This window comes from Ochotona princeps, unplaced genomic scaffold, assembly GCF_030435755.1.
Source record: "Ochotona princeps isolate mOchPri1 unplaced genomic scaffold, mOchPri1.hap1 HAP1_SCAFFOLD_129, whole genome shotgun sequence".
In the NCBI taxonomy this organism is placed as follows: Eukaryota; Metazoa; Chordata; class Mammalia; order Lagomorpha; family Ochotonidae; genus Ochotona; species Ochotona princeps.
The window spans coordinates 176,151-203,557 of NW_026699562.1; the positions used below are offsets into that span (position 1 = coordinate 176,151).

The 27,407-nt window shown below is 51.2% G+C and overlaps 2 protein-coding genes across 2 annotated transcripts; both read right to left on the reverse strand.

Annotated features, from left to right (window-relative positions):
* Positions 1-6,333: 6,333 nt before the first annotated feature.
* Positions 6,334-14,894, reverse strand: RBFA (ribosome binding factor A). Its single transcript, XM_004579643.4, has 7 exons — positions 14,578-14,894; positions 13,839-13,881; positions 13,337-13,513; positions 12,662-12,774; positions 9,058-9,142; positions 8,647-8,720; positions 6,334-6,768 (listed from the first exon to the last, which is right to left on the reverse strand). The coding sequence occupies exons 1-7, from the start codon at positions 14,892-14,894 to the stop codon at positions 6,603-6,605; spliced, it is 975 nt and encodes a 324-aa protein (XP_004579700.2). The 3' UTR covers positions 6,334-6,602.
* A 423-nt stretch (positions 14,895-15,317) lies between these two features.
* LOC101518127 (glyoxylate/hydroxypyruvate reductase B-like) lies at positions 15,318-27,194 on the reverse strand. The gene is made up of 6 exons (XM_004579644.3): positions 27,055-27,194; positions 23,567-23,951; positions 22,732-22,903; positions 18,174-18,352; positions 16,842-16,938; positions 15,318-15,683 (listed from the first exon to the last, which is right to left on the reverse strand). Exons 2-6 carry the CDS (start codon positions 23,946-23,948, stop codon positions 15,515-15,517), a joined length of 999 nt encoding a protein of 332 aa, XP_004579701.3. The 5' UTR covers positions 23,949-23,951; positions 27,055-27,194; the 3' UTR covers positions 15,318-15,514.
* Between the last annotated feature and the right edge of the window lie 213 nt (positions 27,195-27,407).

Sequence of the window (27,407 nt, forward strand, 5' to 3'; positions counted from 1 at the left end):
AGGACCCCTTTGGTCACCAATTCTAATCCCAGCAGCCCCACTTTCCATCCAACTCCCTGATATGGCCTGGGAAAGCAGTCCAGGACAGCCCAAAGCCTTGGGACCCTGCACCCGCGTGGGAGACCCAGAGGAGGATCAGGTTCCTGGCTTTGGATCAGTGCAGCTCCAGTTACTGCAGCTAACTGCGGAGTGAATCATCAGGTAGATCTGCCTCTTTGTCTCTCCTCCTCTTTATATCTGCCTTTCCAATGAAAATAAATAAATCTTTAAAAATATATAGCACATTATTAAACTTGTGCTTTAAAAAAAAAAAAACAAAGCTGGGGGCAGTCCAGGCCAGGCCAGCTACAATACCTGTCAGCACACATCTGGTTCAGGTTTGGGGTTGGACCAGGCTGGGCCAGTCTGCAACACCTGCTGGCAGGTGCAAGAGTCAAGAAAAGGGGCAGGACAGGCCCAGTTCAGACCCAATACCAGCCAGTTCACAATGGGGCCAAGGCTAGGGTTGGCCAGGCTGGGCTAGGCTGCAGCACCCTCCAGCACCCTCCAGCATGAGCTGGGACTGGAGGGCAGGCCAGGAAGAGTCAGGCTGCAGCACCTGCCAGCAAAGCCAAAGTGAGACAGATCATACCAGATTGGACCACAGCACCCACTAGAACATGCAAGATCCCAGGCCAGGAGTGACCCCAGTGAGGGGTTATGGGGGCTCCCCGGCTGGGCCACTGCTCCTACTGGTGAGCATGAGAGCTGGGACTAGGGACAAACTAGGTTGGGCAGGGCTGCAACACTGTCAGCCTGCATGCAAGCTGGGTTTGGGGGAGGGCCAGGCTAAGCCAGCCACTGCATCCACTGGTGCCTGCAAGAGCCAGGTTAAGTGCCAACTGACCAGGCTTTGCCATAGCATCCATTAACAAGTGCTGGAACAGGGTACAAGTTGTGTTAGACTGGACCACAGCACCCCATGGAAACTGCAAAATCCAGGACTGGAAGTGGGCTTAATAGGGAAACTACAGGTACTCCTCTACTGGACTGAAGCTCCTGCTGGAGAATATGAGCGTCAGGGCTGGGACAGAACAGGCTGGAGAGGGTGGCAGCACCCATCAGCACACATGTGGATTGGGTCATGGGGTGGGTGGGCTGAGCTAAGCTGTAACATCCATAGGTGTCTGGGATGCAGCATGGAACGGCCTAGTCCTCTGTACATACTGGCACGTGCAGGAGCTGGGGCTGGGGGTGGGCCTGGTGAAAGCTATTGGGGGTCCTCTCCCAACTAGGCTGCAATTTTTGCTGGTATGTCAGGTCTGTGGCAGGCTTGGCTGGTTTGGCCAAAGCACCTATAAGTTTGCATAGGAAGGGCTTGGTGCAGTGGCCTAGTGCCTAAAGTCCTCACTTTGAATGCGCTGGGATCCCATATGGGAGCTGGTTCTAATCCCAGCAGCCCCACTTCCCATCCAGCTCCCTGCTTGTGGCCTGGAAAAGCAGTCAAGGACGGCCCAAAGCCTTGGAACCCTGCATCCATGTAGGAGACCTGGAGGAGGTTCCTGGCTCCTGGCTTCAGATCGGCATAGCACCAGCCATTGTGGTCACTCAGGGAGTGAATCATTGGATGGAAGATCTTCTCTGTCTCTCCTCCTCTATATATCTGCCTTTCTAATAAAAATAAATAAATCATTAAAAAAGAAAAGAAAAAGGAAAAAGTTCGCATAGGACATGGGGCTGGGGACAGAACTAACCAGGCAACTATAATTAACAGTGTATGCATAGGCTGATGTGGGTGACGGACTAAACCGGATCCTGTACTGGCCGGCACAAGCCAGAGTCAGGTCTTGGATCACCCCAGGTGAGGTTTCTTTGGGGACTCCCCAACTGAACCACTGTACTCCAGGATCCATAATTTGTGGTCTGACCTTGGACCACATGTCGGGACTGGACCTCCTTGATTGCTGATGCTTTATGCTTTATGCAGTGCATGGTATGCCCAGGTGCATTGGGGGACAAGACGGCCAGCTCATTTAGGCCTGCAGAGGCTATTGAGTGCCTTGTCAGAAGATGAAGCGCGGAACAAGTTGGACAACTGTCCTGGGTAAGCTTTGGCACTAAGTGTCTAGGTGAGTGGATACACAGGAGTGGAGTGTCAGCCAACGGACCTTGAAGGATTTTCTCAACCCTGAGGCAACGAGACCAATGGTGTCTCAGAACTATCAAAATCACTCAAGTGACACCCTTGAGTATTTTTCTCTACATCAGGGTTTCTAAGATGACATCGAGTGGATATCCCCGTCTCCGAGGCTGATGGAGTTTGGCAGCTGGGAGTGGCCTTCTCCTTTCCCCCGCCCCCTTACAGAAGAAAAGGAAAATTGTAAGTATTTATCCCACCTACCTTCCTGCATGCTTTGACCCTCTCCACTCTAAGCAGTGGTCGTTAAGGGCAAGCATCCTTGTCAACTATACACACATCAAAAATAATTTTTAAAAAAGTTAAACTGTTAACAATTAAGAGTTGTTATAAAACCCACTGTTTTTAGGGAGCAGCAATTTAGAATATCCATGAACAAACAGGAATATACAACTATTCATAGGGGTGAGGAGGAGAAAAATCAATGCAAAACATCCCTAAGGAAGTCGACTTCAACAAGCAGATGAAGACATTAGCACACCTGTCTTAAATTATGAATACACTGCAAGAAACCAGGCCCACCAGGAGCAGTCAGGAGGAAAAAAAAAACATGAGCTGCAGAGTCCACCCATAAAGAAGCAGAATTTACACAAAAGAACCATATTCTGGAGTTGTAACGCACAATGGCTGAAATGAAATGCTCATAAAAGACGCCAAGCAGAAGATGTGAAAGCAGACAGGACCCATGCACTTCAATACTGAAAGTGTCTACTGTGAGCAGAAAGCAGACCAGATTGAGGCTCACGACCCACCAGACACAAAATGGAGAAGGGAGGAGGCAAATTCAATCAAAGATAAGTGTACACATTTAGGAAGATCAACAAACACAAGCAGGGAAGTCAAGTGACACACAAGACGCCTTGCAACCAAATGATTATAATCATAGATGGCACCAAGAGAGAACATCACAGGTCAGCAGTGTCCATGGGTGTCTGTGAAGTCCATTAAAGAACCAGATCTAGTAATGAAAGGCAGCTCAGATCATAAAAGATTCCCTAGATGCAAATTCTGAGATAATTACTTTCATGCCAAGGTGACATTAAAATGTAGATCATGGTGGGAACACAAATAATGTGATAGAAGCAGAGTGCTCTTGCTTTTACCTCCCTGCAGATAACCCCAATGAGTGCTCAGGAAGCAGAGGGAGCTTTCACATACTGGCTCTGGACACTCTGCCCCAACAGTAAAACAAAGGAACCTTCTCCCAAGTCACCTTTCTGGAATGAAAACCTACTGTATTTTGCTCAGCCTTCAGCCTGGAGTTGCTGAGCCCCAACAGTCCTTGTCTTCACAAACACCTTAAGAAGTGTGGGGTAAGCAACAGTGTCCGGCTGATGGACATCTCCAGTCACCTCCAGTCCAGGCACAGGCCTCGCCCACCATCACACAGCTCACCCCCAAGATCTATGTCCATCAACATGGGACATTACTTTTTCTTGACTGTGTGTGTGGAGTTCCTCTGCCACCTCATGGTCAAACCCAAGGACTCCTTTCCTGAGCTGCTGGAATTCAAGGAGGAAGCACTGACTAGGCCTGAGCACTGGACAAGTGTCTGCCCCAGACCCAGCTTCAGGCCAGTAAGCAGGGCATCCAACTGGACACCTGCAGCAGCCTCCCACTGTGAAGCACATGTGTGAAGGAGTAGCACTCTTGGATATGAGTGTCCTCATGGGAGCTGACCAAGGACACAAATTTCCTGTTGTGAGCAGCTCCCGCAGCTCCTGCTCTGCTCCGCCTCGCCCCGAAGGCAGCCATCACCCCTGGGCTCCGATGCTCGTCCTTACCTCCTCGCCCTGCGCTGCGCACCCCACGGCCCGCACCACGCAGTCCGCCCCGCGCACTCCTCCAAGGAGCACAGTCCGCGCCTGGCCCGCCCGCCAGGCGCTGCCCCGGCCCACCCGGCCCCGCGTGAGGCCGCCCACCTGGCCCCGCCACCGCCACCGCCACCGCCACCGCCATGGGCTGCCTGGGGAACAGGAAGACCGAGGACCAGCGCAACGAGGAGAAGGCGCAGCGCGAGGCCAACAAGAAAATCGAGAAGCAGCTGCAGAAGGGCAAGCAGGTCTACCTCTGGGTGCTGGGGAATCTGGTAAAAGCACCATTGTGAAGCAGATGAGGATCCTGCATGTTAATGGGTTTAATGGAGAAACATATTATCCCTAGATGGTGGCTCCCGTTCTCATCTTCCCGGCCGCGTCCTATCACATTGCATGCTGGAATGGCTCACCCTTAGAAACTTCTAATAAGAATACTATCCTGTTGCCTGAGGGGAGGGGGGGGGGGCCCTGCTACCTGACCCTAAAGATCCCTGAAAAAACCACCACCCACCACCCAAAAGTGGAGTGAAACTCGTGACTGGCACACACACAAGTGTCTCAACAATGCAGAAAAGGCACGTGCCGAGTGACTGCTTGACAATCACCCGTACCTTTGGCCTTTGAGAAATAAGTCCTTATGCAACCGTTGTGAATTAGATGTGCTCAAGCCCGAACCTACTACTAACCCTGCCTGCACTGCCCTCTGACTCTTCTCAAGTGAATACTAAGTCTTGAGTGCTCAATAAAATTCTCTGCATGTCTCAGCAAAAAAAAAAAAAAGTCCTGTTGTTAAATTGAAGGAGTAGCCAAAGGTTCACAGAGATTAGTACTTTAGAGACAAAATTATGAGTTTTATTTCTTAGGGTCAACACAGTGTGCACAGGCTATTCCTCTATGGGTGCTGGTTCATGCCCCAGCTGCTCCACCTCAAATCCAGCTCCCTTGTGGCCTAGGAAGGCAGCAGAGGACGCTTCAGGTCCTTAGGCCCCTGTACCCATGTGAGACACCTAGGTGCAGCTCCCGGCTTCAGCCTAGCCCAGTCCTAACCATTGTGCCTACTTGAGGAAAGTCAGAATGAGACAGAGAGAGAAGCAATCTTCCATCCACTGGTTCACTTCCCAAGTGGCCACAACAGTTGAGACTGGGCCAGGCCCTCCATCCACGTCTCCCATGTGGAAGGCAGTGGCCCTAATACTTGGACCTTTTTCTGTTGCCTTTCCCAGGCCACTAGCAGGGAGCTGGGGGACCAGAAGCAGGGCAGCCAAGACTTGAACTTGCACCTCTGAGATGCTGACATCCCAGGTAGTGGCTTCATTTGCTGTACCACAACACTGGACCCTCAGGAGCCCTTCTTCAACTGACAGCACACCCTTATCAGAATCTTATTTAGATAAGGTGTAACAACGTAATACAAGTTCATTTTCACGCAATAAAAATGAAAACACAGAAATCCAGTTTCTTCATACTATACATTTTTGGTTGAACTCTTTTGAAGGCTGCTTTGCAGGTTTTCCACTGGACAATTTGGGGACATTTTAAGTACCAAGATAAATGAACACAGTAACAATAAAAGTGTTGAACAGGACATGCTGAGTTTGTGCTGATTAAACTGAATAAAGCAAAGATATACTGAGAGTGAGACATTCACAGAGCATGCTGATCAGGCCCTGCCTGTGGCCACCCTGATTCCCACACGGATGTTATCGGCTCTGGTCCCTCTGCACTGACAGGAACTAGGGTCACGAGTCACACTGACCCATGCTGCTCAGCCAAGTCTTACAGCCTGACCCCAGTGAGGCCAGCAGCCCTGCAGGAGGTGGGGTGCCTGTGGAGGTCGCTGCTCCTGAGGTGCTGGGCCTTTGGGTCTCAGTTGCCTGGTCCTTACAAGCCAAGACCAGGTCTGTTGCACATTTGGGAGATTTTACAAAATAAACCCTAGCCAGGGGCCCAACAGTCAGGCCTCCTAATCCCCTAGCAGACACAGCAGCCCTGGTCCCAGGGTCACCAAGAAGCCCCTGGGAACTGTTGGTGCTAGACTGCAATGCCATTTTTTAATAAACAAACATATACTTGAGAGTTAGAGCTACAGAGAGATCTTCCACTTACTGGTTCACTCACCCAAATGTTCTCATCAGTCAGAGCTAGGCTGTTCTGAAGCCAGAAGCCTGGAGCTTCTCCTGGGTCTCCCACATGGGTACAACTTGGGCCATCCTCTGCTGCTTTCCCAGAGCATTAGCAGGGGACCGGATGAGACAAGAACCAGCACCCTCACAGGATACTGACGCCACAGCGCTGGTCCTAAGATACTGTTCCATGTTGGGCAGGATCTGTGACAATACAGGCATTTGTTTATTTTATTACACACTGAGGAAAAGCAGGAAGTCACATTCAGTCACATGGACAGGCAGACGCTTTGCCACAGCCAGCCCAGCTCTGGCAAGCCAAAGGGGTAGAGCCAGGGCTTCAGCCTTTCCCTCTTAGGCTGCTGCCTCCTCCCTTCACTGCCAGGTCTGGCACTGAGTCCAGACTGTTACCTGTTGAGCCAACAGGTGACTCTTGGGGAAAGTGGCTGGCACAGGGCTTGGGCCTCTTCTTTCTTGCCTGCTTTGTCAGCTTAGCTGCTGGCTCTTGTCATGAGTGAGCCATACCCTGTCCTTTCTCTTCCTCTGTTTGTACTCGGTGATTTGCTTGTTGAGTGCCTCATGATCGATGCCACAGAGATTCCAAGGCATGGTGGGAGCAGCGGTATCGCAATAGGATGGGGAGTCAGAGTCCCTGGGGAGGAGGAGGAGGGGCCTTCGTAAGCAGCACGAGCCAAGCCCGCCACTGCAGCAACCCCCTGTCCTCTGTGTACCGTGAGAGCTCTCCTGGGTGCCTACAGCAAGAGCAAGAGCCAGCAGTGAGCCTCGCAGATCTTGGTCTTGGTCTGCTCTGTCCTCAGAGCACTAGCTGACCACATTAACACTAAACACTCTTTTCCTAACTGGTTGATTGTCCCAGGTCTCTGCCAGCCACCTGATGGGAGTGCCTTACTGCCTACCTGCACATGACCTGAGGCACAGCTTCCAGCCCTGCGTGTGCAACATGACCTCTGACATGACTGCAGGGTCAAGGCAAACAGATGTGCCTTTTAGCCACTTACAGTGTCATTGTTGGCCAGAGTAGCGGGGGAAGGGAGAGGGGATTGTCGGAAGACACCCTCCTGCCCTTCCCTTCCTTACCTTTTATAAACTTGGAATTTGTGCTAACAGACATCCCTCACCAGTTTGTCTCTGGTGAGAACACCGTCAGTGGCCTCAGGGCCTGCTGGCAGGTTTCCCTGAGCCCTAACAGCAAGTTATTTTACGTATTTGAGAAGCAAAGAGACACACGGAGAGCCAAGCACATAGAAAGAGACTTTCTGTCCACTGGCACACTCCCTAAATAAGGAAACAAACAAGACTGGGCCAGGGTGAAGCCAGAAGCTAAAGATTCAACCTGGCTCTTCTAAGGGGGCAGCAGGAATCCCAGGCACACACTTGCAGGAAGCTGAATAGGGACCATAGGAGACTTAACCCAGGTGTTCCAACATGGGATGTCTGAGTCCCAGGCCACGAACCCAGGGGACCCTAACATGGGACATATGAGCTCCACGCCATGAATCCAGGACACCCCAGCAGGGGACGTGTGTGCCCCTGTCCATGAACCCAGGGCCCCAATGGGGGACATGTATGTCCCAGTCCATGAACCCAGAGCCCCAACGGGGGATGTACGTGCCCCAGTCCATGAAAAACCAGGGCCCCAATGTGGGTTGTACGCCCCCGTCCAGGAACCCAGAGCCCCAACGGGGTACATATGTGCCCATCCATGAACCCAGGGCCCCAACGTGGGAAGTGTGCATCCCAGTCCACATTTCTGCTGCTGCTGTGTCAAGCACCCATCCTGTCACCTGCTTGAGTCAGGCCTGGACAGTGCCTTAGGCAGGTGGGGCTGTGAGGAATGTCACTCAGTTCATGCTAGAAAACAAGAAGCAGAGTGCCTCCCCACCGCCAACACTGCCCCTGCAGCTCTCCGCCTGGAAAGACCTCCAAGCCCGAATCAGCCCTCTCTGCCTGGCCTTACACCCCCTCTTGTTGGTACTGTTCTCTGGCACAGCAGGTGGTCAAGCCACATGCTTTAGGCTGAGCCCTCAGGTCCTGAAAAGTGCCCGGGCTATGGAGGCTGTGCCTGCTCTGGCTACCACAGGCTAAGATGCGAACCTCCACAAACACCTGTGTCCTATCGTCATAGCCTTGTTAGTGCCTCAGAGGTTCACCCTGTGCTACAGCAAGCTCCTAGACCCACCTGATCTGATCAGCTCCAAACCCAGAAATACTCCCCTGCCTTCACAGACCCACTCCAAGTGCCACAGCAGGGCTGGGAACAGGAGGCCTCACTGAAGCCATGGAGGCACATGGAATACATAATGACACTTGCTGCTGTGACAACACAGGCTACTGTGCAGATGCATGCCAACCCAGCGATAATACGTCTGCTGTGTGTAGAAGCATACCAGGTCCAGGGAGAACACGGGCTGCTGCCTGCCATGCCCGCAGGGCCCAGAGGCAGGGAGGAGACTGCCAGGAGACAGAACCGTGCAACTGCCCAGTAGTGAACAATGCCCGCGTGAGCTACCTGAGATCCTCCTGCATGGCATCATCTCGTCCACCTGTAGATCCAAAGTCAGCCACTGCTAGCAGCTCATCAACCTGAAAAGGAACCAAGGGTGAAGCAACCATGGCTCCTACCCAGCCCACAGATTCACAGGCTCCAGCACACACCCTCACAGCTCCCCACACAGAGCTGGGATTCTTAACCCAATCCAAGCCCTTGTCAATCACTAGACTGCCCTTTAACCACATTTGAGCCCAGAACTCCAGCCAGATCTTCCACAGTGGTGAGCCATCACCTGCCACCTGAGGCCTCCTAGGGTGCACCATCAGCAGGGAGCTTGCATTGGAGCAGAGCCAGGATGCAAACCCAATCCATGATGGCATCCCAAGGCTGCACTCATGGCCTCTCCAACACGCGTTTCATCAATCTTACCTTGGCCAGGACCGCACTCTTTTTGTCTTGAATGAACACGATTGGAGGGACATTCTGCAGGGTCTGCTGGGCCAGTAGAAGATGCCTAAAGGGACACAACACACCCATCACCATGACACGCACAGGCAGATGCCCAGTACCTCTGTACACAAGCCTCACAAATAGGCCAAAGATCAAAGTGTTCACCTGTGGACGTCCCTAGAGCAGAGGACAATGCATCACAAGCATGTCACTCTCTCCATGTCTCTCCCAGGGCCTGGCCATGACCTCAGGCTCCAGGGCCAGACACTAAGAGCTGCCCTCTGCTCCACAGCCCTTAAGGGCCCAAAGACAGTTATGTCCAGCACCATTCACAACACAGCAGAGGACACTGTGGCTGCACTCACAGGCATTAAGCCTCAACATGGACGGGGGGATACGGGGAGCACAGAGTGGGCAGGTAGTCAGGAGGGACATTTCCCTCAACCAGGTTCTGATGACCTGAAAATAAGAAAGCATCGTGTTGTCCCAACATGTGCTGGGAACCTTAGGTTTTTTCACTTTGTCAACATGAAAGATGAAGAGACTGTTCTTAGCAACTACTGCAATGACCATGTGGCCTGAGCTCAAGCTGGCAGCATAGGAAAGCACTAGTAATTTCCACGCAGACTCCAAGCAGCATTTATTATTTTCCCCCTAAAAATGGGGGATAATACTGAAGGAACTAGAGAGAGAGCTGAGAGAGAAGGTTTGGGGAGTTTGGCTTCATCATCTGGGTACCTCCATCGACATACCTGAGCAGAGCTCAGAAGTGAGGACCCCCAGGCCCTGGCTGTTGTGACCTACCTACCAGCATTCACTTCACTAGAAACTCAGCTGTAGAACTTAAAACCAAGTCCTTTAGAAGCTACTCAATGGTCTGGTGTGGTGGCCTAGCAGCTAAAGTCCTAGCCTTGAGTGCACTGGGATCCCATATGGGCATTGGTTCTAATTGTGGCAGCCCCACTTCCCAGCCAGCTCCCTGCTTGTGCCTGGGAAAGCAGTCAAGGATGGCTCAAGGCCTTGGGACCCTGCACCCGCGTGGGAGACCCGGAGGAAGTTCCTGGCTCATGGCTTCGGATCAGCTCAGCTCTGGCAATTGTGGTCACTTGGAGAATGAATCAGTGGACGGAAGATCTTTCTCTCTGTATTTCTGCCTTTTCAGTAAAAATAAATCAATCTTTAAAAAAAAGAAGGGAAAAAAAAAGGAAGCAAACCACTAATACAGAGGCCAGCACTATGGTGTTATCAGTGAAGCCACTGCTTCTGATGCTGGCATCCCACATACCATGGGTCTGAGTCCCAGCTGTTCCACTTCTAATGCAGCTTCCTGCTAATGTGCCTGGGAAAACAATAGAGGATGGATGGCCCAAGTGCTTGGGTCCCTGCATCCAACTGGGAGAGATGCATGGAGTTCCAGGCTCTTGACTTTAGTGTGGCCCAGCTCCAACTGTTGCAGTCGTTTGGGGAGTGAGCCAGTGGAGGGAAGCACTCTCCGTGTAATTCTGCCTTTCAAATAAATATATCTCCAAAATGCTTGTGACATTTAAAAAATCTGAAGAATAGCGTTATTCTCATTTGCACATAGCCTAGGGCCTAGCTTGGTTGAAGACAGCAGGAATCGCATAGTTGCTTCTGGGTTGTCCTGATTTTGGCTAAAACAAAAAGAAACTCACCATCACAAACAGGTAGGTTTTTCTGGCTGGAGCCCACGGGCAGCTACAGTGTAGGAAAACCGCAGGATGTAGTATCCCTAGCTGCCGCTGTCCCGCAGCGACACTAAAATGACAAGTCATACTCTGAGGGTCTGGGAAAAGCCAGAACCACAATCAGACCCTTCACTGCCAAAAGCGGCTGCGTTTATACCCTTCTCTCAGCTGCCCCTGTCCCCACTGGACTTAGCTTTCCTCCCTGCTTTTCCAGCCCTCTCTCCACTTTCCCCGTCCGTCTTCCCCTGCCCTATTCTTCTCGTTCCGGCCCTCGTTCTCCTCCCCGTCTTTCTCTGTCGTAGTATCTCCATCTTTCTTGTCGTCGTCATCATCCATCCGTCCGTCCGTCCTTCCCTAGCTTTTACTGGTTACTTATATATTGTTCTCCACCAATCACTTCTCCCCAAGGGTCCACTTGGCACTACGTGATACGCCAGTAGCAATGACATAATCTCAGCAGGGGAATTAGCCCATCCCTGTGACTTCCTGTTTACCTGCTGGCGAGACCAACCCCACCTCCTGGCCCTGGGCCAGCTGCCATCTTGCAAAGGCCCCTACCAATCCTAGGAGCTGCTTTAGCACCCCGCTCCCCACACCCAGACACACACTGTAACCCATTGGGGTCTTGCAAAGCCTCACAAACTAAACAGTATGTGTATATGTGTATGTGTTTAAATGAAAGGCAGCAAGCTTATAAGATAGCTACATGGCAGTGTTTCCTCCAAAACCAGATTTGAAAACACAGGACTAATTTAATTATGAATTCCAGTTCAGCTTTTTTATAACTGCAGAATTACATGTTCACTGCCATCATATAAACATAATTTCTAAATGTCCCCTGGAAATAGAAACACAGATTTTAATTGCTAATACAAAGCTAAATTAACACACTTAAAATGTGTCTTTTTTTTGTGTTAAGTTACCTATTAGTCGAATTAATTACCAGCATGTGCATGCCCACATATGCACAGTGTGCATACACCCACATGCACCCACACGCACAGCGTGCATACCCTTACATGCATACACCGACATGCATGAAAACACAGCATCATTTACCCAGATGGACCTATACATACACATATACAGCATGCATACACACGTACCCCCCCACACACACACACACAACATGCATGCGCCCAAATACACACAGCATGCATACATATATGCACCCATACACACAGGATCAAACACCCACGTTACGTATACTCCCACATACACATATACACAGCGTGCATACACCCACATGCATGAACATACAGTGAGCACACACCAATATGCATCCTCACATACACACAGCATGCCTACACCCACATGTACCCCCCCACAGCATCATACACACGTGCACCTGAATTACACACAACGTGCCTATACCCACATGTATTCCCCACACACACAGCATCATACACACACGTACACCTGAAACACACACAACGCGCCTACACCCACAAGTATTCCCCACACACACAGCATCATACACATGAGTACCCCACACACATATACGCACAGCGTGCATACACCCATGTGCACACACTCAGATCTGTGAGCTCTGCTCCTCTGCCCGCCAAGGACACCATTAAGGAATAGTGGCATCACCTACTTCAAGCACTGGCAATGACATGGCAGTGGATTTTCCTCTGGGGCTTCTGTACGTGCTCCAGGTGTAAGCACAGAATGGTAACAAGTACCAAGAGCTTTCGTCTCACAGAAATCTAATGGGATCAATCTCTGGATCCCAGACATAGGTCATGACCACAAGGAAACACTTCAATATTCAAGACAACACGGCCACCAGCCTCCAATACTCAGTAAGACATCAGGGAAGTCTACTGGCATATAGAATGGAAGCGTGCCTGTGTGGAGGGCAGCGGCCTCACCTCACGTGTGCAGCACTCCTCTGCAGGATGGCTGCCGTGCGCTGGTTCTGGGTGGTGCAGAGACTTGCCTTCCAGTACACGCGGCAGGCAGAGAGGTCTGCAGAGACAGAAACCTGCCACCCACGCAGCCCGCCATCACTGATCGGTTCAGGCAGGCTTTTCAGACGACGTTTAGCTCCTGACACCTTTCCCACTCTGAAAGTTGGTCTCACACAACCAGGCCCACCACTGCTACTGTGGGAAATACAGACATCAAACCTCACCTCCCACCTTCTCCACAATCCACAAACCACCCAGCTAACCAACCCGTGCTGACTTGTGGCAGTTGTCTTTATGTTGTCTGCCCTGAGACACTCAAGAGACATGCCTTCCTGTCATTCTAACCCCCGCAGCTTCCACATAGGTGCAATGGTACATGGGCCTGGGCCATCCTCCACTGCCTTCCTAGGTCACTAAGCAGGAGCTGGAACGGAAGTGGAACAGCCAAGTCTTGAACCAGCACCAGTGTAGGATGCAGCTCCTGCAAGTGGCAGCCTAACCCACTGGACAGAGCACTGATCCTGGGCTTCAGGATTTGATGAGACTCAGTGTGACCTGAGTAACCACCACCAGTGACCACATGCATACTCCACTGGCTGTCTCAACACACCTTCCCATCTGGTGGCCCACAGCTACCTTGGAGAGTTCCACGTTCAGGTCGCAGACCTCCTGGCTCACTTCTGGTGTGCACAGCAAATCAGCCAGCGCTTTGTGGAGAAGGCCGTTCAAGGCCCGCAGGCGCACATGGTCTTCCTTTTGGGCCTTCCGAGGGGTTCTGCCCATCAGGGCCTCCAGCCTGGAGGGTTTGTGGGTCTGACAGGAAGCAAGCACAAGGCCAAGGTACTACTACACACCTCACACCACTGATATCACAGGAACACAAAGGTATCCCATGATCAATGTGTACCTCGAAGTCCAAAGAGCACAACATCTGTGCCAATCTGCCTCCATGCCCTCAGCCGAGGGAGCCTGAGCCTGTGAGTGTTGCTAGTGCAAGCGTGCACACACAGTCACACTAAGAATGCCAGAATTGATCAATTTCAACATCAGCAAACATTTCTGAGAGGTCCTTGCCCATGTGACCGGTGGCATCCAGCCCCACTCAGACCCCAGGCCCTGGCAGATACCCTGAACTTACCAAGTGTGACCCCAATGAGGGTCCGTCGTACCAGAATTTCTTCCTAAAAAAAGAAAACAGATGTCATGTCACAGAGTGAGAGCAAATGAAAAAAAAAACCCCACAAGGACTAGCCCAAGGAGAGAAGATACTGCAGCTATCAAAAGGTGAATCTCGAGCATGGAAATTATCTTAATGGGACCTAAAATTCAGTATCCAACAGACAACAACACAAGCCAGGTCATCAAAACCAGTCTCAAGCCCGGCTCTTACTTGCACTCTGCTGCTAAGCTGCAAGCATCCCACTCTGACACCTGCAGGCCGCTGCCTGTTTTCTGGGAGTTACATGGCAGCGGGCGCCTGGTATGCCTCTCACAACCACAGAACTCACTGGCACACGCACCGCGTGACGCAAAACCTCCCTCCCTCTGCCTTTCAATAAATAATAAAAAGCATAATACACAAACGCATCATACCGCAGAAAAAATAAAGCAGGCAACAGAGTTGGTGGGCCCCAGTCAACAGCAAGAGGTACAAAGGGCAGCTGTGAGGAGATGATGGGCCCCGGAAGGTTTCTGGAGAGCACAAACATCCCCCACCCAGGAAAACCACCCGAAGAATGCCTCCACAGCTGCAAGGAAACACCCCACCTGGCACTAACCCGACTCTCCCATACCCCCACATAGCCGTCCCCACTCCCCGACACCCCCACTCCCCACACCCCCCACCACAGCCGCCCCAGGGACCACACTCCCATTACTTGGCTTTCGAAGCGAATTTCTTGAGCAAATTTTTGCTCCCGCAGCAGACAGCTGTCACACACACGCCTCGAGCCGGGCCGGGGAAGCCATCGTAACGGCCAAGCAGCGCCCTGAGCCCGGGACCCAGGTCCCACAGCCCGCGGCCCGGGGCCCACATGCCAGAAACTCCCGGGGCCCACGCTGGCGCCGCGGAAATGGCGTCTGCTCGACTGCGGGGGCGTGGCCCGAACAGCGTACGGAGAGGGGGCGGCTGTGGGCGTGACCGACAGGAGAGGGCGTGGCCGCGGTCCTCGGCCATTGGAAGAGTGAGCGACATGCCTGTGACGGAGTGGCTGGCATCTCCCTCAGCGTGTGGGTTTATTATCAAGCTGGAAACCCAGGCTGCGTGCACACAGGAACGAATGAGCGACTTGAGACTGCCCCTCGGTGGACCACAAAACTTGCCCTGATCTAGTATCCTCTTATTTATTGGTCCTTTAAACTTCCAGAACCCAGTGGAGCCTCCAAAAGGGTAGGCCTGTGGCCCCCCCCACCCCGTCTGTCAGTCACGCGACCTCGGCAACACCCGCCTCACAGTGGCTCCTACACTGGGACCCTGGTGAGCTCTGTCCACGGGGACGCGAGGCTGAGTGCTGCAGTCAGCCCGATGGCTGGACACAAGACACAAATTGTGAGAACAAGACGTCCTGAGAATCAACCAGGATATAACCAGGATGGCGACTGAAAATTCACAGCCTGATTCAGGGTTTCAATACAAGCACAGACCCAACATTTTAATCAGAATGCAATGTATGCGAGTAGGGGGTTAAAGGAGCGGGTTTTGGGGTCACAGCCGGCTAGTGGCGTCCCTTGAGACCTGCCACCAAGACCCAGCCTATGTTTGTGGTCTGAGGTGCAGAGCACTTGAAGAGACTGGCTTTTCCCCTTCAATCCTCCTCAGGCATGTGACAATGAAGGCAGCACTTCGTTAGGAATGGCAAGGCCTCTGAGAGCGGCCAGCATGCTCTCCACTAAGTCTTCCATCATCTGCCGTCGGGCCTGGTGAGTTGCACTTCCGATGTGAGGCGTTAGGATGATGTTCTTCAGCGTCAGCAAGGGGTGGTCCCTGAAACACAGATGGAGGGTGGCTGAACTTCCTGCTCTGGCTTCAGCTTCCCCCGTGCAGAGTCGTGCTAAACTGTACTTCAGGGGGCTGGCACTGTTGAATAGTGCTGGATGCCACATGGAGTCCCCAGGCACTCCATTTCCAATCCAGTTCCTTGCTAATGGCTTGGAAGGCAGAGAATGTCCACGTGCTTGGGCACCTACACCCATGTGGGAAACCCAGGCCAATTCTGGCCATTGTAGTCATTTGGGGAAAGAACCCTGGATGTAATATATCGGTCTTTCCTTCTGTTACTCTGCCATTCAAATAAATGAATGCCCTACATATTAGCATTAATCATATTAGAAATAACTGAAAAAAATATAACACACTGCTTCAGCTTTCACAGTGATGGCATCATCACATGGCATTCAATTCTGAGGAGACTCGGTGGGAAGCTAATTGGCATCTCACTCATAATACAAAACAGATATATCTTACATATGAGAGCCTCTGTTCTGGAAAAATCACTCTTTTCTCACTGACTAAACTCTATAGTCAATCCTGGTCAGCTTAGAGATTTAACTTCAAATATTCAGCTGACAAAAAATGTACTCACAGAACAGAAATCAAAGGAGTTGTTCATTAAATCACAGAATCAAGACATGAGACCTGACAGACTAGAGCATTGGAAAAAACAAAACTTAAAAATATGGGTGCTGGTTTGTGTCCCAACTGCTCTACTTCCATCCAGCTCCCTGCTTGTGACCTAGGAAAGCAGTAGAGGATGGCCCAGGTCCTTGGGACCCTGCACCTGTGTGGGAGACCCGGAAAAAGCTCCTGGCTCCTGGCTTTGGATTGGTGCAGGTCCAGCCGTTGCAGCCGCTTGGAGAATGAATCATCAGATGGAAGATCTTCCTCTCTTTTTCTCCTCCTCTCTGTATATCTGACTTTCCAATAAAAATAAATAAATCTTAAAATAAATAAATAAAACCCTATAGAGAGGATCCCCAGAGTACCAACCCTGGGTCCATTCATAGCCACCTGAAGCTCTGTCCGTGGAGGTCTAAATGCAGAAGTCTGTCTAGACCCCTTCAGGTCAAGTTCCCATCATTCTTTAGGTCAGTAAGCCTACAGGCTTCATTCCAGCAAGGCAGGTGGAGTCTGTGTTCCTGTTACCTGGGCAGGGGTTCTGGATGTGTCACATCTAATGCAGCAGCATGAATAACTCCAGTCTGAAGAGCCTCCACCAGAGCCTCATGGTCAACCAGCAGACCTGCGTGGAAATAAGCCTCTGGTCATCACATACAGGAAGGACTTTGGTCACTTCAGCTACTATTTTAAACACATCCCAATTTTGTTTGAAAAACATGTGTAACAGAGAACATGTGAGCTTCTTGCTACCCAGTTGATGATATCCAAAACCCAGGTCTGAGCCCATGTGCTAGGCAGAAAACTCAGCCCTCCCTGTGTGTCACCTGGCTGCATCCTCAGTAACTCAGCAAGGTCATTGGTCATGTCACATAAGGACACCAGCTCCTAAGTCACAGACATGCCCCAAGGTCATTCCTGACCTGGGCCGGACTGTCAAAGCATTTGAGCAGAGGAAACAGGGCTGCCATACAGTGGTCTGATGGCTGCATTTACAAATGGTACAAGCACAGAAACGAGCCTAAGTTGAAGTGTAACACAGTGGAGATGGGGAGCTGATGCTCAGAAGGAAAGTCCCACTTCAGCTCTGCCCTGTTGGGAGCCCCTCTCCAACCCTGCTCAGCCCTTCCTTGCTCTGGCTGGCTGCTAGAAGCCCATGAAGGCCTTTTCTGGGGCAGCTGTTGCCAGAACCAGTGTGACCCAACCTCTGAGGGAAGCAAGGTGTTGATTTTCAGAAAGCTCCTAGATCTAGTTTCAGGGTGAGCACTGTCTTCCTGTTTTGTGGAATGAACTGATTTGCATAACATACCCAGGGGTTACTGCGAACACCCGCTTTCACCCGCCTTGTCTTCTGGCCCCCAGGCCCGTGGGCACACTGCCCAGAGGTCTGCCCCCAGCACCTGGACCCTTTCTTCCTAAAAGCCACATTGATCCACCATGAGGTCTGGTGGTAGCAGGAGACCTACTATCTTCTAGGGTGCGTCAAATGCCACATCAACACCAAGACTTGATTGGAAGAGACACTAAGGAAACCCACCCTGTAAATTACTTGTAATTGAGCCCAAGCATCTGAATGATGCCACCCAGCCCACATCTCAAATGACTCAGATCTGAAAACTGCCATACTATAGCATCATCATCATCATCACTTTTAACCTAATCCAAGGTTTAAAACAATGTAAAGGCAAAGTGCCAGTGACATTTCTAAACAGAAGGTGGGTTCCTATAATTTGCCTCCCACCAGTCTAAGGGGACTTTGCATGGCAGTCATTCAGGAAGACAGGCTCTCCAGAAAAGCTAGAGGGAGATCTGGATTTTCTTCTAACCACGCTGACCTTCAGACTGAGGAGGACCCAGTACCTCTGCCAACGTTGACCAGCACTGCTGTTGGCTTCATCAGGGCCAGCTCCCGCCTCCCAATCAGGCCCCGGGTCTGGGGAGTCAGGCTCACGGCCAGCATCACAAAGTCCGACTGTGGCAGCAGCTCCTCCAGCTTCTCACAATAAGTGGCCCCAACGGCTTCCTCCTCCTCTGGCGTCCTAGGAGGGAAACAAGGAAAGGAAATCGTGCTCCCATCTGATTACCCCAGAGGGAGCATCCCAGAAAAAAGACCTGTTGGCCCCACATAGGCCAGACCACTACCCAGGACATGCTGCAGGTTGTGTACCCTCAGGAAGGGCCATGTGGCCCACTTGCCCTACTTTGAGTAAGTCATAAATACTCTTTCTGGTGGCAGGTCCTTCATATACCCCTGCCAGAAAATAGCCTCACCCTTGTGTCCACCTGCTAGTATCCCCATGCATCTCTCAGCGACACCCCTGCAGTTCCCTGCCTTGTCCAGAGGTCCACCTGTCCTGGCATCCCCACATAAATATTTTGCTGTTAGAACTATCACAGGGTCATATTGGATTCTTTTTCTAGACTTCACTCCTAGTGAAAATCCTTATACCCACTAACAGTCTTTCATGCTTTCCCTCACTACTCAGCTCTGCTGGTGAGCATTCCTAGGTCCAGTCAGGCAGCTCATGAGGAAGAAGGGGCAGATACCTGTGCCCTTATTCTCTCCCCCCCTTTTTTTTTAAGATTTATTTATCTTTACTAGAAAGTCAGATATACAGAGAGGGGGAGAAACAGAGGAAGATCCTCTGTCCACCGATTGACTCCCCAAGCAGCCACATCAGCCCAAACTGAGTTGATGCAAAGCCAGGAGCTTCTCCTAGGTTTCCCGAGTGGGTGCAGGGTCCCAAGGCTTTGGGCCATCCTTGACTGCTTTCCCAGGCTACAATTATGGGACATGAACTGGTGCTCACATGTGATTCTGGTGCATGCAAGGCAAGGACTTTAGCCACTAGGCTACTGCACCAGGCCCATGCCTTTTCTTCCCTCTCCCCTCCCTCTCCAGAGTCAGCTGGGCCCCTCTCAACCACCAGGATTCCATCTATGATCACCTGCTCACCCTCTGCTTCTGTAGGCACTCCAGACAGGATCATCTTCATCCCTACCTTTGCACCTCCAGAGACTGGGCCAGGCCCCAACAGCAACCCCACAGAGATGAGCTTCAGTAAAGCAAGAGGCTGCACAAACCCATTAAGGACTCAGGACAAGCAGCAGCATAGGACCCTGCTCTCTGCCTGCCTGGTGACTGTGGGTAAGAAAGGACCTCAACTCCTGCGCTTCTGATCCCAGGCAGCTGACTATTCGAAACAAGCCCCAAGCCCCAGGAGTACACAGAGTCACTGCAAAAGTTGGAAAAAAATGTTCTGATGAAGAACTTCCCAGCGTGGTATTTGACATGGCAGTTAAACTGCTGCTGAGAACACCCACACCCCATATCAGAGCAAATTTGTTCTGGTCAGTCCCCCTCTGCTCACAGCTTCCTGCCAATGAGAACCCCAGAAGGCAGCCGCTGGTAGCTTGATCACTCTGGTCCCTGCCACTCATGTGGGAAGCTCAGATGTTCCTGGCTCGTGGCTGCAGATAAGCCCCAGGGGTTGTGAGCATTTGGGGAGTGAACCAAAGGATGGACAATCTCTCCTTCCCCCAGTGGTGTGTATGTCCCCCGTTTAAGTGAAAGAATGAAAATAAGTTTTTAATTAAAAAATGTAGAATTTCCCAGCTATCACACCTCCATAAGCATTACAGAAAACAATGACATTTTCCTTGCTTCTTGCAAGACCAGAATTCCTTCACGTATTAAGGAGTGGTGACTGAGTGATTGCCATGGGTGCTAGCTCTGCACAGATACATGGTGTCAATGGCAGAAGTGTGGAAAGGACATTTGACCTCTGGGATTTCACATCCTTCAAGGAGACTGACAAGCAAAGGCCAGTGTGTGTGGCTATAAGTGGACAGATGTAGGAGGTCACGTCAGGTAGAAGGAAGCCAGGCAGGAAGCGGCCTAGACCACCTGAGAAAAGAGAACCCACAGGGCAGCAGGTGGGGCTCGCAGTCAGGGGTGGTCCTCACTGGCTCGCTGGAATGCAGCCCTAAGGATGACGGGCCAGCCAGAGCATGCATCACTAGCAGGTGGCATGCCTCACAGCAGTACCTCAAGTTGTCCATATCCGCCATGCTTCCCAACCTGCTGCTGGGATTTTGTTAATGAGTTAATAAAGTACAAACATTACATGACTGGTTTTTGATATTTAGAAAACCATATTTGGGGGCTGAAGCAATGGCTCAATAGGCTGTTCCTCTGTCTGCAAGTACTGGGATCCCATATAGTATCAAATTAAGTCTCAGCTGCTCCATTTTTAACACAGCTCCCTGTTTATGACCTGGGACAGCAGTGGAGATGGCCCAAGTACTTGGGACCCTGCATTTGCATGGGAGACCCACAAGACGCTTCTGACTCCTGGCTTTGGATCAGCTCAGCTCCAGCCACTTGGGCAGTGAAATAACAAATTAAAGTGTTTTTTTCTGTCTCTCCTTCTCTCTGTAAATCTGCCTTTACAATAAAAATAAATAAATCTTGGGCCCGGTGGCGTGGTCTAGTGGCTAAAGTCTCGCCTTGAATGCACCGGGATCCCATATGGGTGCCGGTTCTAGTCCCGGCAGCTCCACTTCCCATCCAGCTCCCTGCTTGTGGCCTGGGAAAGCAGTCGAGGACGGCCCAATGCATTGGGACACTGCACCCACGTGGGAGACCCGGAAGAGGTTCCAGGTTCCCGGCTTCGGATTGGCGCGCACCGGCCCGTTGCGGCTCACTTGGGGAGTGAATCATTGGATGGAAGATCTTCCTCTCTGTCTCTCCTCCTCTCTGTATATCTGACTTTGTAATAAAAATAAATCTTAAAATAAATAAATAAATAAATAAATAAATAAATAAATAAATCTTAAGGATTTATTTATTTTTGGGCTCGGCAGCGTGGCCTAGTGGCTAAGGTCCTCGCCTTGATCCCATATGGCCGCTGGTTCTAATCCCGGCAGCTCCACTTCCTCTCTATCGCTCCTCCTCTCAGTATATCTGACTTTGTAATAAAAATAAAATAAATCTTTAAAAAAAATTTATTTATTTTTATTACAAAGTCAGATATACAGAGAGGAGGAGCGATAGAGAGGAAGATCTTCCGTCTGATGATTCACTCCCCAACTGAGCCGCAACGGGCCGGTATGCGCCAATCCGATGCCGGGACCAGGAACCTCTTCCGGGTTTCCCATGCGGGTGCAGGGTCCCAAAGCTTTGGGCCGTCCTCCACTGCTTTCCCAGGACACAAGCAGGGAGCTGGATGGGAAGTGGAGCTGCCGGGATTAGAACCGGCACCCATATGGGATCCTGGCGTGTTTAAGGCGAGGACTTTAGCCACTAGGCCACAGCGCTGGGCCCTAAAAAAATAAATTAAATAAATGTTAAAAACAACATCCTATGTTTCAACATAAGTTAGAGTGTATGAAATATATTGTATACTTTTTAAAATCCAGGAAAAGGTACTGGGATGAGCTGATGGGTGGCCCAGGTTGTACCGGGTGCTGCAGTGCTGGGGCTTGGGAGTAACTGGTGATGCGGAGCAGTGAGTGTGTCCCACACAAGCTGGGATTAGCCTGGCACTGGGGCCCTGGGCTGAGTAACTGGCAGGGAAGCAGCAGCTGTTCTCTGGGGGAATGCTCTCTGGGAGTGGAGTAGCCCAGACTGGAAGTACAAGCCCAGAGCTCAGCCTAGACACAGACCTGTGATGGTCTGTGGATAAAAAGCTGCACATAAACACTGGTGGTGCCAAGGCGGTGGTGGTGCTTGGGGGAGGTAGGGTAGTCAGAGGTAAACATTCTCGAGCTGCCAGCAAAACAGTAATCCCCTTTCAGTCGGCTGAGACCCTCACTGGAGCTTCTGTCCACTCTGCCAGAGTCAGTGGGCTCCAGCCCCTCCCTGGAGCTGCCGTTCACTGCCATGGTCAGAGGGTTCCAGACCCTCCCTGGAGCCGTTACCTACTCTGCCAGGGTCAGTGGGCTGCTTTTGCTGTCATTCAGCAGTAACCATGAACAGATGCTGCAGAAGCCAGAGCTCTCACCTGGGTATCTTTGCTAACTTCTCTGGGAGCTGTGACACGCTCTGGGAAGGGCCCAAGCATACGACTGTGCTGAAGAATCAATTACCCACCCCAGGGTGTGGACAGCATCTCCACAGTCAGAAAGTACCCTAGGGAGCAGATGTTTGGCCCAGCTTTGGGACTCCCACACCCCATATCAGAGAACCTGGGTTCGAGTCCCAGCCTACTCCTGACCCAGAATTAAGTAGTTTAATCCCTGCCACCCACATGGGAAACCCAGATGGAGCTCCTGACTCCTGGCTTGTACCTGGGGAGTGAGCCAGTAAATGGGAGATCTCTGTCTCTGCTTTGGGAATATTTTTTTTTCCTTCAGAAAAGCAGCCATACTAAAAGTGCTGGGGAATCCTCTGCTTCAGTTCACTTTAAGATTTTACCTGCGGTTCCTATTGTGGTACAGAATCTTCATTTCGAATGCCTTGGCCCTCTGTGCGATCTTATAGCCAATGGTGCCCATGCCGATGATCCCTAGAGAGGCCCCTGTCAGCCCCTGACCCATCCAGTTGATAGAGAAGCTCTTTGTCTCTGGTGCGAGAGCCAGCTGGCAACCTATATACACAAGTTGTAGAGTAAGTGCTGGAAACAACCCCTCAAGCAAAGCACACAGCCCTGGCAGGGCCTCTGACCCATCCCGAGTCCAGCAAGCAGCACCATGGACTTTGCCCTGGTTTCTGAGGAAGTACCCATAGGGCAAATGGGCCTCTCGAAACAAAGCAGCAGCCTGCGTCACACCTCTGGCCACAGCTTCCGGTTTGGGTGGAAACAGTAGCTGCACACAGGAAGAGCCTAGTTTTGCTGCTGCCTTTCTCAAATCCTTCAGGTAGAGCCCCATGAGGACCTGGCAGGGGACCCCAGGCAACCCTGGGAGTCCCCTGGCTGTGGGAAACAGAGCTGAGGCACAGGCTGAGCTGCCAGTCACCTGATGTTTCCACACTGGCTCTGAAACCACTTCACCTTCTCCAAGAATACATGAGGAAATCACCGTGCAAGACACCTGAGCACACAACACTTGTTCTGGGTGATCAGGCCTGGGTGCCACTGGAGGCCACAAGTGACCATATGGGGCCCTGATTCTCCAGGGAGAGGAAGTCCTGGGGTTGGTGTGGAAGGACATGTGCTTAAGACTGCCTATTTCTATTATTTTCATGTGAATGTTACTATGTATTGATCACTGACTCTGTGGAAAAATCAGGGCTCCAATGGGCATTTTACCTTCTACAACCCTGCGAGCTGCAGCCAGCAGTAAAGCCATGCCCAGCTCTGCTGTTGGGCTGGACACAGCATGGGGCGTGTTTGCCACCTTCACACCAAAGCTGGCAATGAGTGGCAAGTTGAGGTGGTCCACACCCACGCCTCCATTAGCGACGACCTTGAGGGAGGGCAGGCTCTGGAGCAGCTCTTTGTCTACCACTGGCTTTCCACCCCAGATGTACACGGCTTGGATCTTTGGACTGAGTTGTGCTTTGTTTTCCAGAAATTCTTTCATGGTAATGAGACGGAAGTGCTTCCTCAGGTCTCCAACATGGTCCTTACACACACCATGTGGTCCTTCATATCCAGATACCAGCACCCCAGGCAGCTCCTGGTCCCCCATGACCTGTAGAGAGAGAGCTGCTGAGAGAGTTATCTGCCTACACAACTTTCTCCTTATTTCCACGCAGATTCCTCGGGCATCTGACAGGAACCAGAACCCCCTCCTGCCCTGCCCTGCCTTACCTGTCACATGCCCTGCAGGGTGGCTAATCTTGCTTGATGGGAAATGACCGGGTCTTGGGTGCTTTTTCTTCCATGTTCCATCTTTCCTTTTCTGCACATGCTTTTTTCTCCCTTATGCTTGCTGTCTCCATCTCCTCCCCCACCCCTGTTCTGACCCTCTTTCCTCTCCACCCCTGCTCTGTCCCTCTCTCCCTCTCCTGCTGTCTCCCTCTCCTCCCTCACCCCTGCTCTGTCCTCCACTCCTCCCCCAAACCCTGCTCTTTCCCCTCCCCCAACCCTGCTCTGTCCTCTCCTCCCCCACCTCTGCTGTCTCCTTTCCTCCCCCACCCCTGCTCTGTCTCACTCTCCTCCCTCTCCCTGCTATGTCTCTGTTTCCATCTCTTAGAGGCAGCCCTGTATAGAGATCTCTGTGATGAGCAGGGGAGCAGAGACAAGCACATGGCTTGAGATGACATCAGCCTGGACCAACACCTAGGGCACAGGCCCATGAGGGACCCTAAGCCACAGCCAACCTAGATAAACCATTCCTGGAGTAGTGACCCCTCTCTAAAAACCAGCAATGTGACAAATGGTTGTTTTTAGAGTCACAACTTTTTAAAAAGAGTTATGTATTTATTGTTTTGAAAGGCAAACAGAGGGGGAGGGAGAGACAGGCTCCAGAGAAGTTTGTGGTGAGGCACTGGCTTTCCACCCCAGATGTATACAGTTTGGAAGGAGAAGGAGAGGAAGGGAAGAGGGAAGAGGGGGGAAGAGAAAGAGGGCAAGGGAGAGCAAAGGGGAAGGAGAAAGGGAAGAGTGGGGAGAGGGAGATAGTTCATTCTGGTTTACTCTCTAAATGGCTGAAACAGCCAAGATAGGCCAAAGCCAGCAGCCCAAAATTCCATCCTGGTCTCCCAAGTGGATGGCAGGGCCTAAATCCTTAAGTCCTCACCCACTGCAGGAAGCTGGTCTCAGTCTCAGACACTAGAACGTCGGATGTGACCACCCTAAGCAACGGCCAAGCCCCTGCACTGCAAGGCCTGCTGTGAGTCCATTACTTCTCTTCCACCTGATGTATGCAGCTGTGGGGAAGGCAAACCTCATCTCAGGGTGACAGACGGGTCAGACTGGTAGCCTGCACCACTGCTTGTGACTCTTGCCATGACACCAGGGATCAAATCCTAACTAGCTCGCTGCCAATGCCACTGGGAGGCAGCAGATTTGGCCCAAGTGCTAGGGTGCCTGCCATCCTTATGGGAGACCTGGAGGGGTTCTGTGTTCCTAGCTTCAGCTCAGCTAGACCCAGTTGTGGACATTTGGGGAGTAAACCAGTGGGGAAAAAAAATCTCTGTTACTGCCTCTCACATTAATTAATTTTTTTAAAAGATTTTTTTAAATTATTGTTATTGGAAAGCTGGATATACAGAGAGGAGGAGAGACAGAGAGGAAGATCTTCCATCCGATGTTTCACTCCCCAAGTGAACCACAACGGGCCGGTACGCGCCGATCCGATGCCAGGACCAGGAACCTCTTCCGGGTCTCCCACGCGGGTGCAGGGTCCCAAAGCTTTGGGCCGTCCTCCACTGCTTTCCCAGGACACAAGCAGGGAGCTGGATGGGAAGTGGAGCTGCCGGGATTAGAACCAGCGCCCATATGGGATCCCGGGGCTTTCAAGGCGAGAACTTTAGCCGCTAGGCCATGCCGCCGGGCCCACATTAATTAATTTTTAAAAGATTAACAGAGGAAAAGTGAACAAACTTACTTAATATAACTTCACTTGGCATGAGGGACACAAAGGAAGAAAGGAAGTGAAGACACAAAGAAGCACCTATACTGAATTGGGCCAAGTGTGAACTCTGAAATGTGAGTGCCCAAGAGCTGGGCTGGTCATCAATCTTGTGGGGTGTTACTGAGAGAAGGGGCTGGGCCATTTAACAGACGTGTTTGAGTCACTGTCCCTGCTGTAGGACACTTTGCATGTGACTTCAGCTTTTGAAAATGTTTAATTATTTGAAAGATGGCATTATAGAGAGGAGGCGGGGTGATTCTCCCATCTGCTGGTTCACTCCTCAACTGGCTGCTGAGCCAGGCACTAGCAACATTTAAGTTACTGGGCCAGAGCAGCATATTTTAACTCCTTCACAGAAATTCACTAGTTAAACTGGCCTGCTTGTACTGTGAAAGTAAAAAAAAAAAAACCACCAAAGTGAACATTTGTCAGATGAGTTTAAAGTTCTATGTTACTTGTTCCTGAGTTGAAAAGATACTTTAAATATTTACATGCTTCCTCTGAGAAACCTCTGGCTTTCTCAGCACTGAGGCTAACAAGTAAGCTTGATCTTTGTGCTGCTGGAACAAGCTCAAGAATGCACTGGTCCAAAGCTCAGGCCACCACTGACTAAAGGGAAGCTAGCATTTACTTCCTCAACAGCCTTATTCAAGACAAGATTGATTTACTTCACAAGGAGGCAGTGCCAACCTGTCTTCCCACTTGTCCCATGATGGGTGATGATGCCCGTCCTTCACTCTGCTGTCTGTCAGCACTGGGACAGGACCCCAGCCAGAGCTCGACAGGAGGCTCTCATGCTGCCTGTGCGGCCTCTTCCAACAGGCACCAGACTTTGGCCACCACAGGGCAGAGTCCAGCACAGGATCCTAGGGTGCCCCAAGCAGTACACACTGTACGCAAAAGAGACCGAATGGGCACCCAACAGCTTGGAGGTGTCCCTGGGGCCTCCCTGGAACCTCATTTCCTCCACACTTCTGAGTCTCTGCCTCATGATACCATGAGGACTGGCTGGAAGGTGTCCTGTGTGGACAGCACTCACAGTTCTACTCCTCCCGACAGGGTGACAGCCCAGGGACTCATGTGAATATGATTAAAAGTCTAAGGTTACCCTTAATTGGCTGCCCAATGTAAAAAGATTGGATTACGTTTGTTGGAGTCTCAATTCAAGACTTCCTTAAAGTCCCTAGAAAATGGAACCCAGGAAGAGTGAACTTACCGTGCTGTTCCAATGGAAGTCAGACCGGCCTTTACACCTGCTGGGAGGACTGCTTCTCAGACCAGGCAAGTGAACAGGTGAGGAAGGTGATCCTTGAGCCCGCCCATGCAGGTGACGCCTGCATATCACGCATTCCGCAGTCCAGATGTGTGTGTTGGGGTGGGGGTGGGATCCCGGGGCTTTCAAGGCAAGGACTTTAGCCGCTAGGCCACGCCGGGCCCAAAAGTTCCAAATATTAAATCCCTTACAACTATAGGCTCTATAACTCACAAACAATAATTAGAACCATATTTCTATGATATTAATAAAAGCACCCTATAATTCTCCCAGCCAAAAACTTATAAGCAGCTAAA

Excerpts from the sequence above, each read along its gene's own strand:
- RBFA (XM_004579643.4), bottom strand. The coding sequence starts at position 14,894 with ATGTCGCTCACTCTTCCAATGGCCGAGGACCGCGGCCACGCCCTCTCC. Across the intron at positions 12,775-13,336 it reads TGAACGTGGAACTCTCCAAG|GTTTCTGTCTCTGCAGACCT; the intron begins GTAGCTGTGGGC and ends CGTGGGTGGCAG. Across the intron at positions 6,769-8,646 it reads GCCATGCAGGAGGATCTCAG|GGACTCTGACTCCCCATCCT; the intron begins GTAGCTCACGCG and ends CCTCCTCCCCAG.
- LOC101518127 (XM_004579644.3), bottom strand. The coding sequence starts at position 23,948 with ATGGGGGACCAGGAGCTGCCTGGGGTGCTGGTATCTGGATATGAAGGA. Across the intron at positions 18,353-22,731 it reads TACCACAATAGGAACCGCAG|GACGCCAGAGGAGGAGGAAG; the intron begins GTAAAATCTTAA and ends TTTCCCTCCTAG. Across the intron at positions 15,684-16,841 it reads CATCCAGAACCCCTGCCCAG|GGACCACCCCTTGCTGACGC; the intron begins GTAACAGGAACA and ends TCTGTGTTTCAG.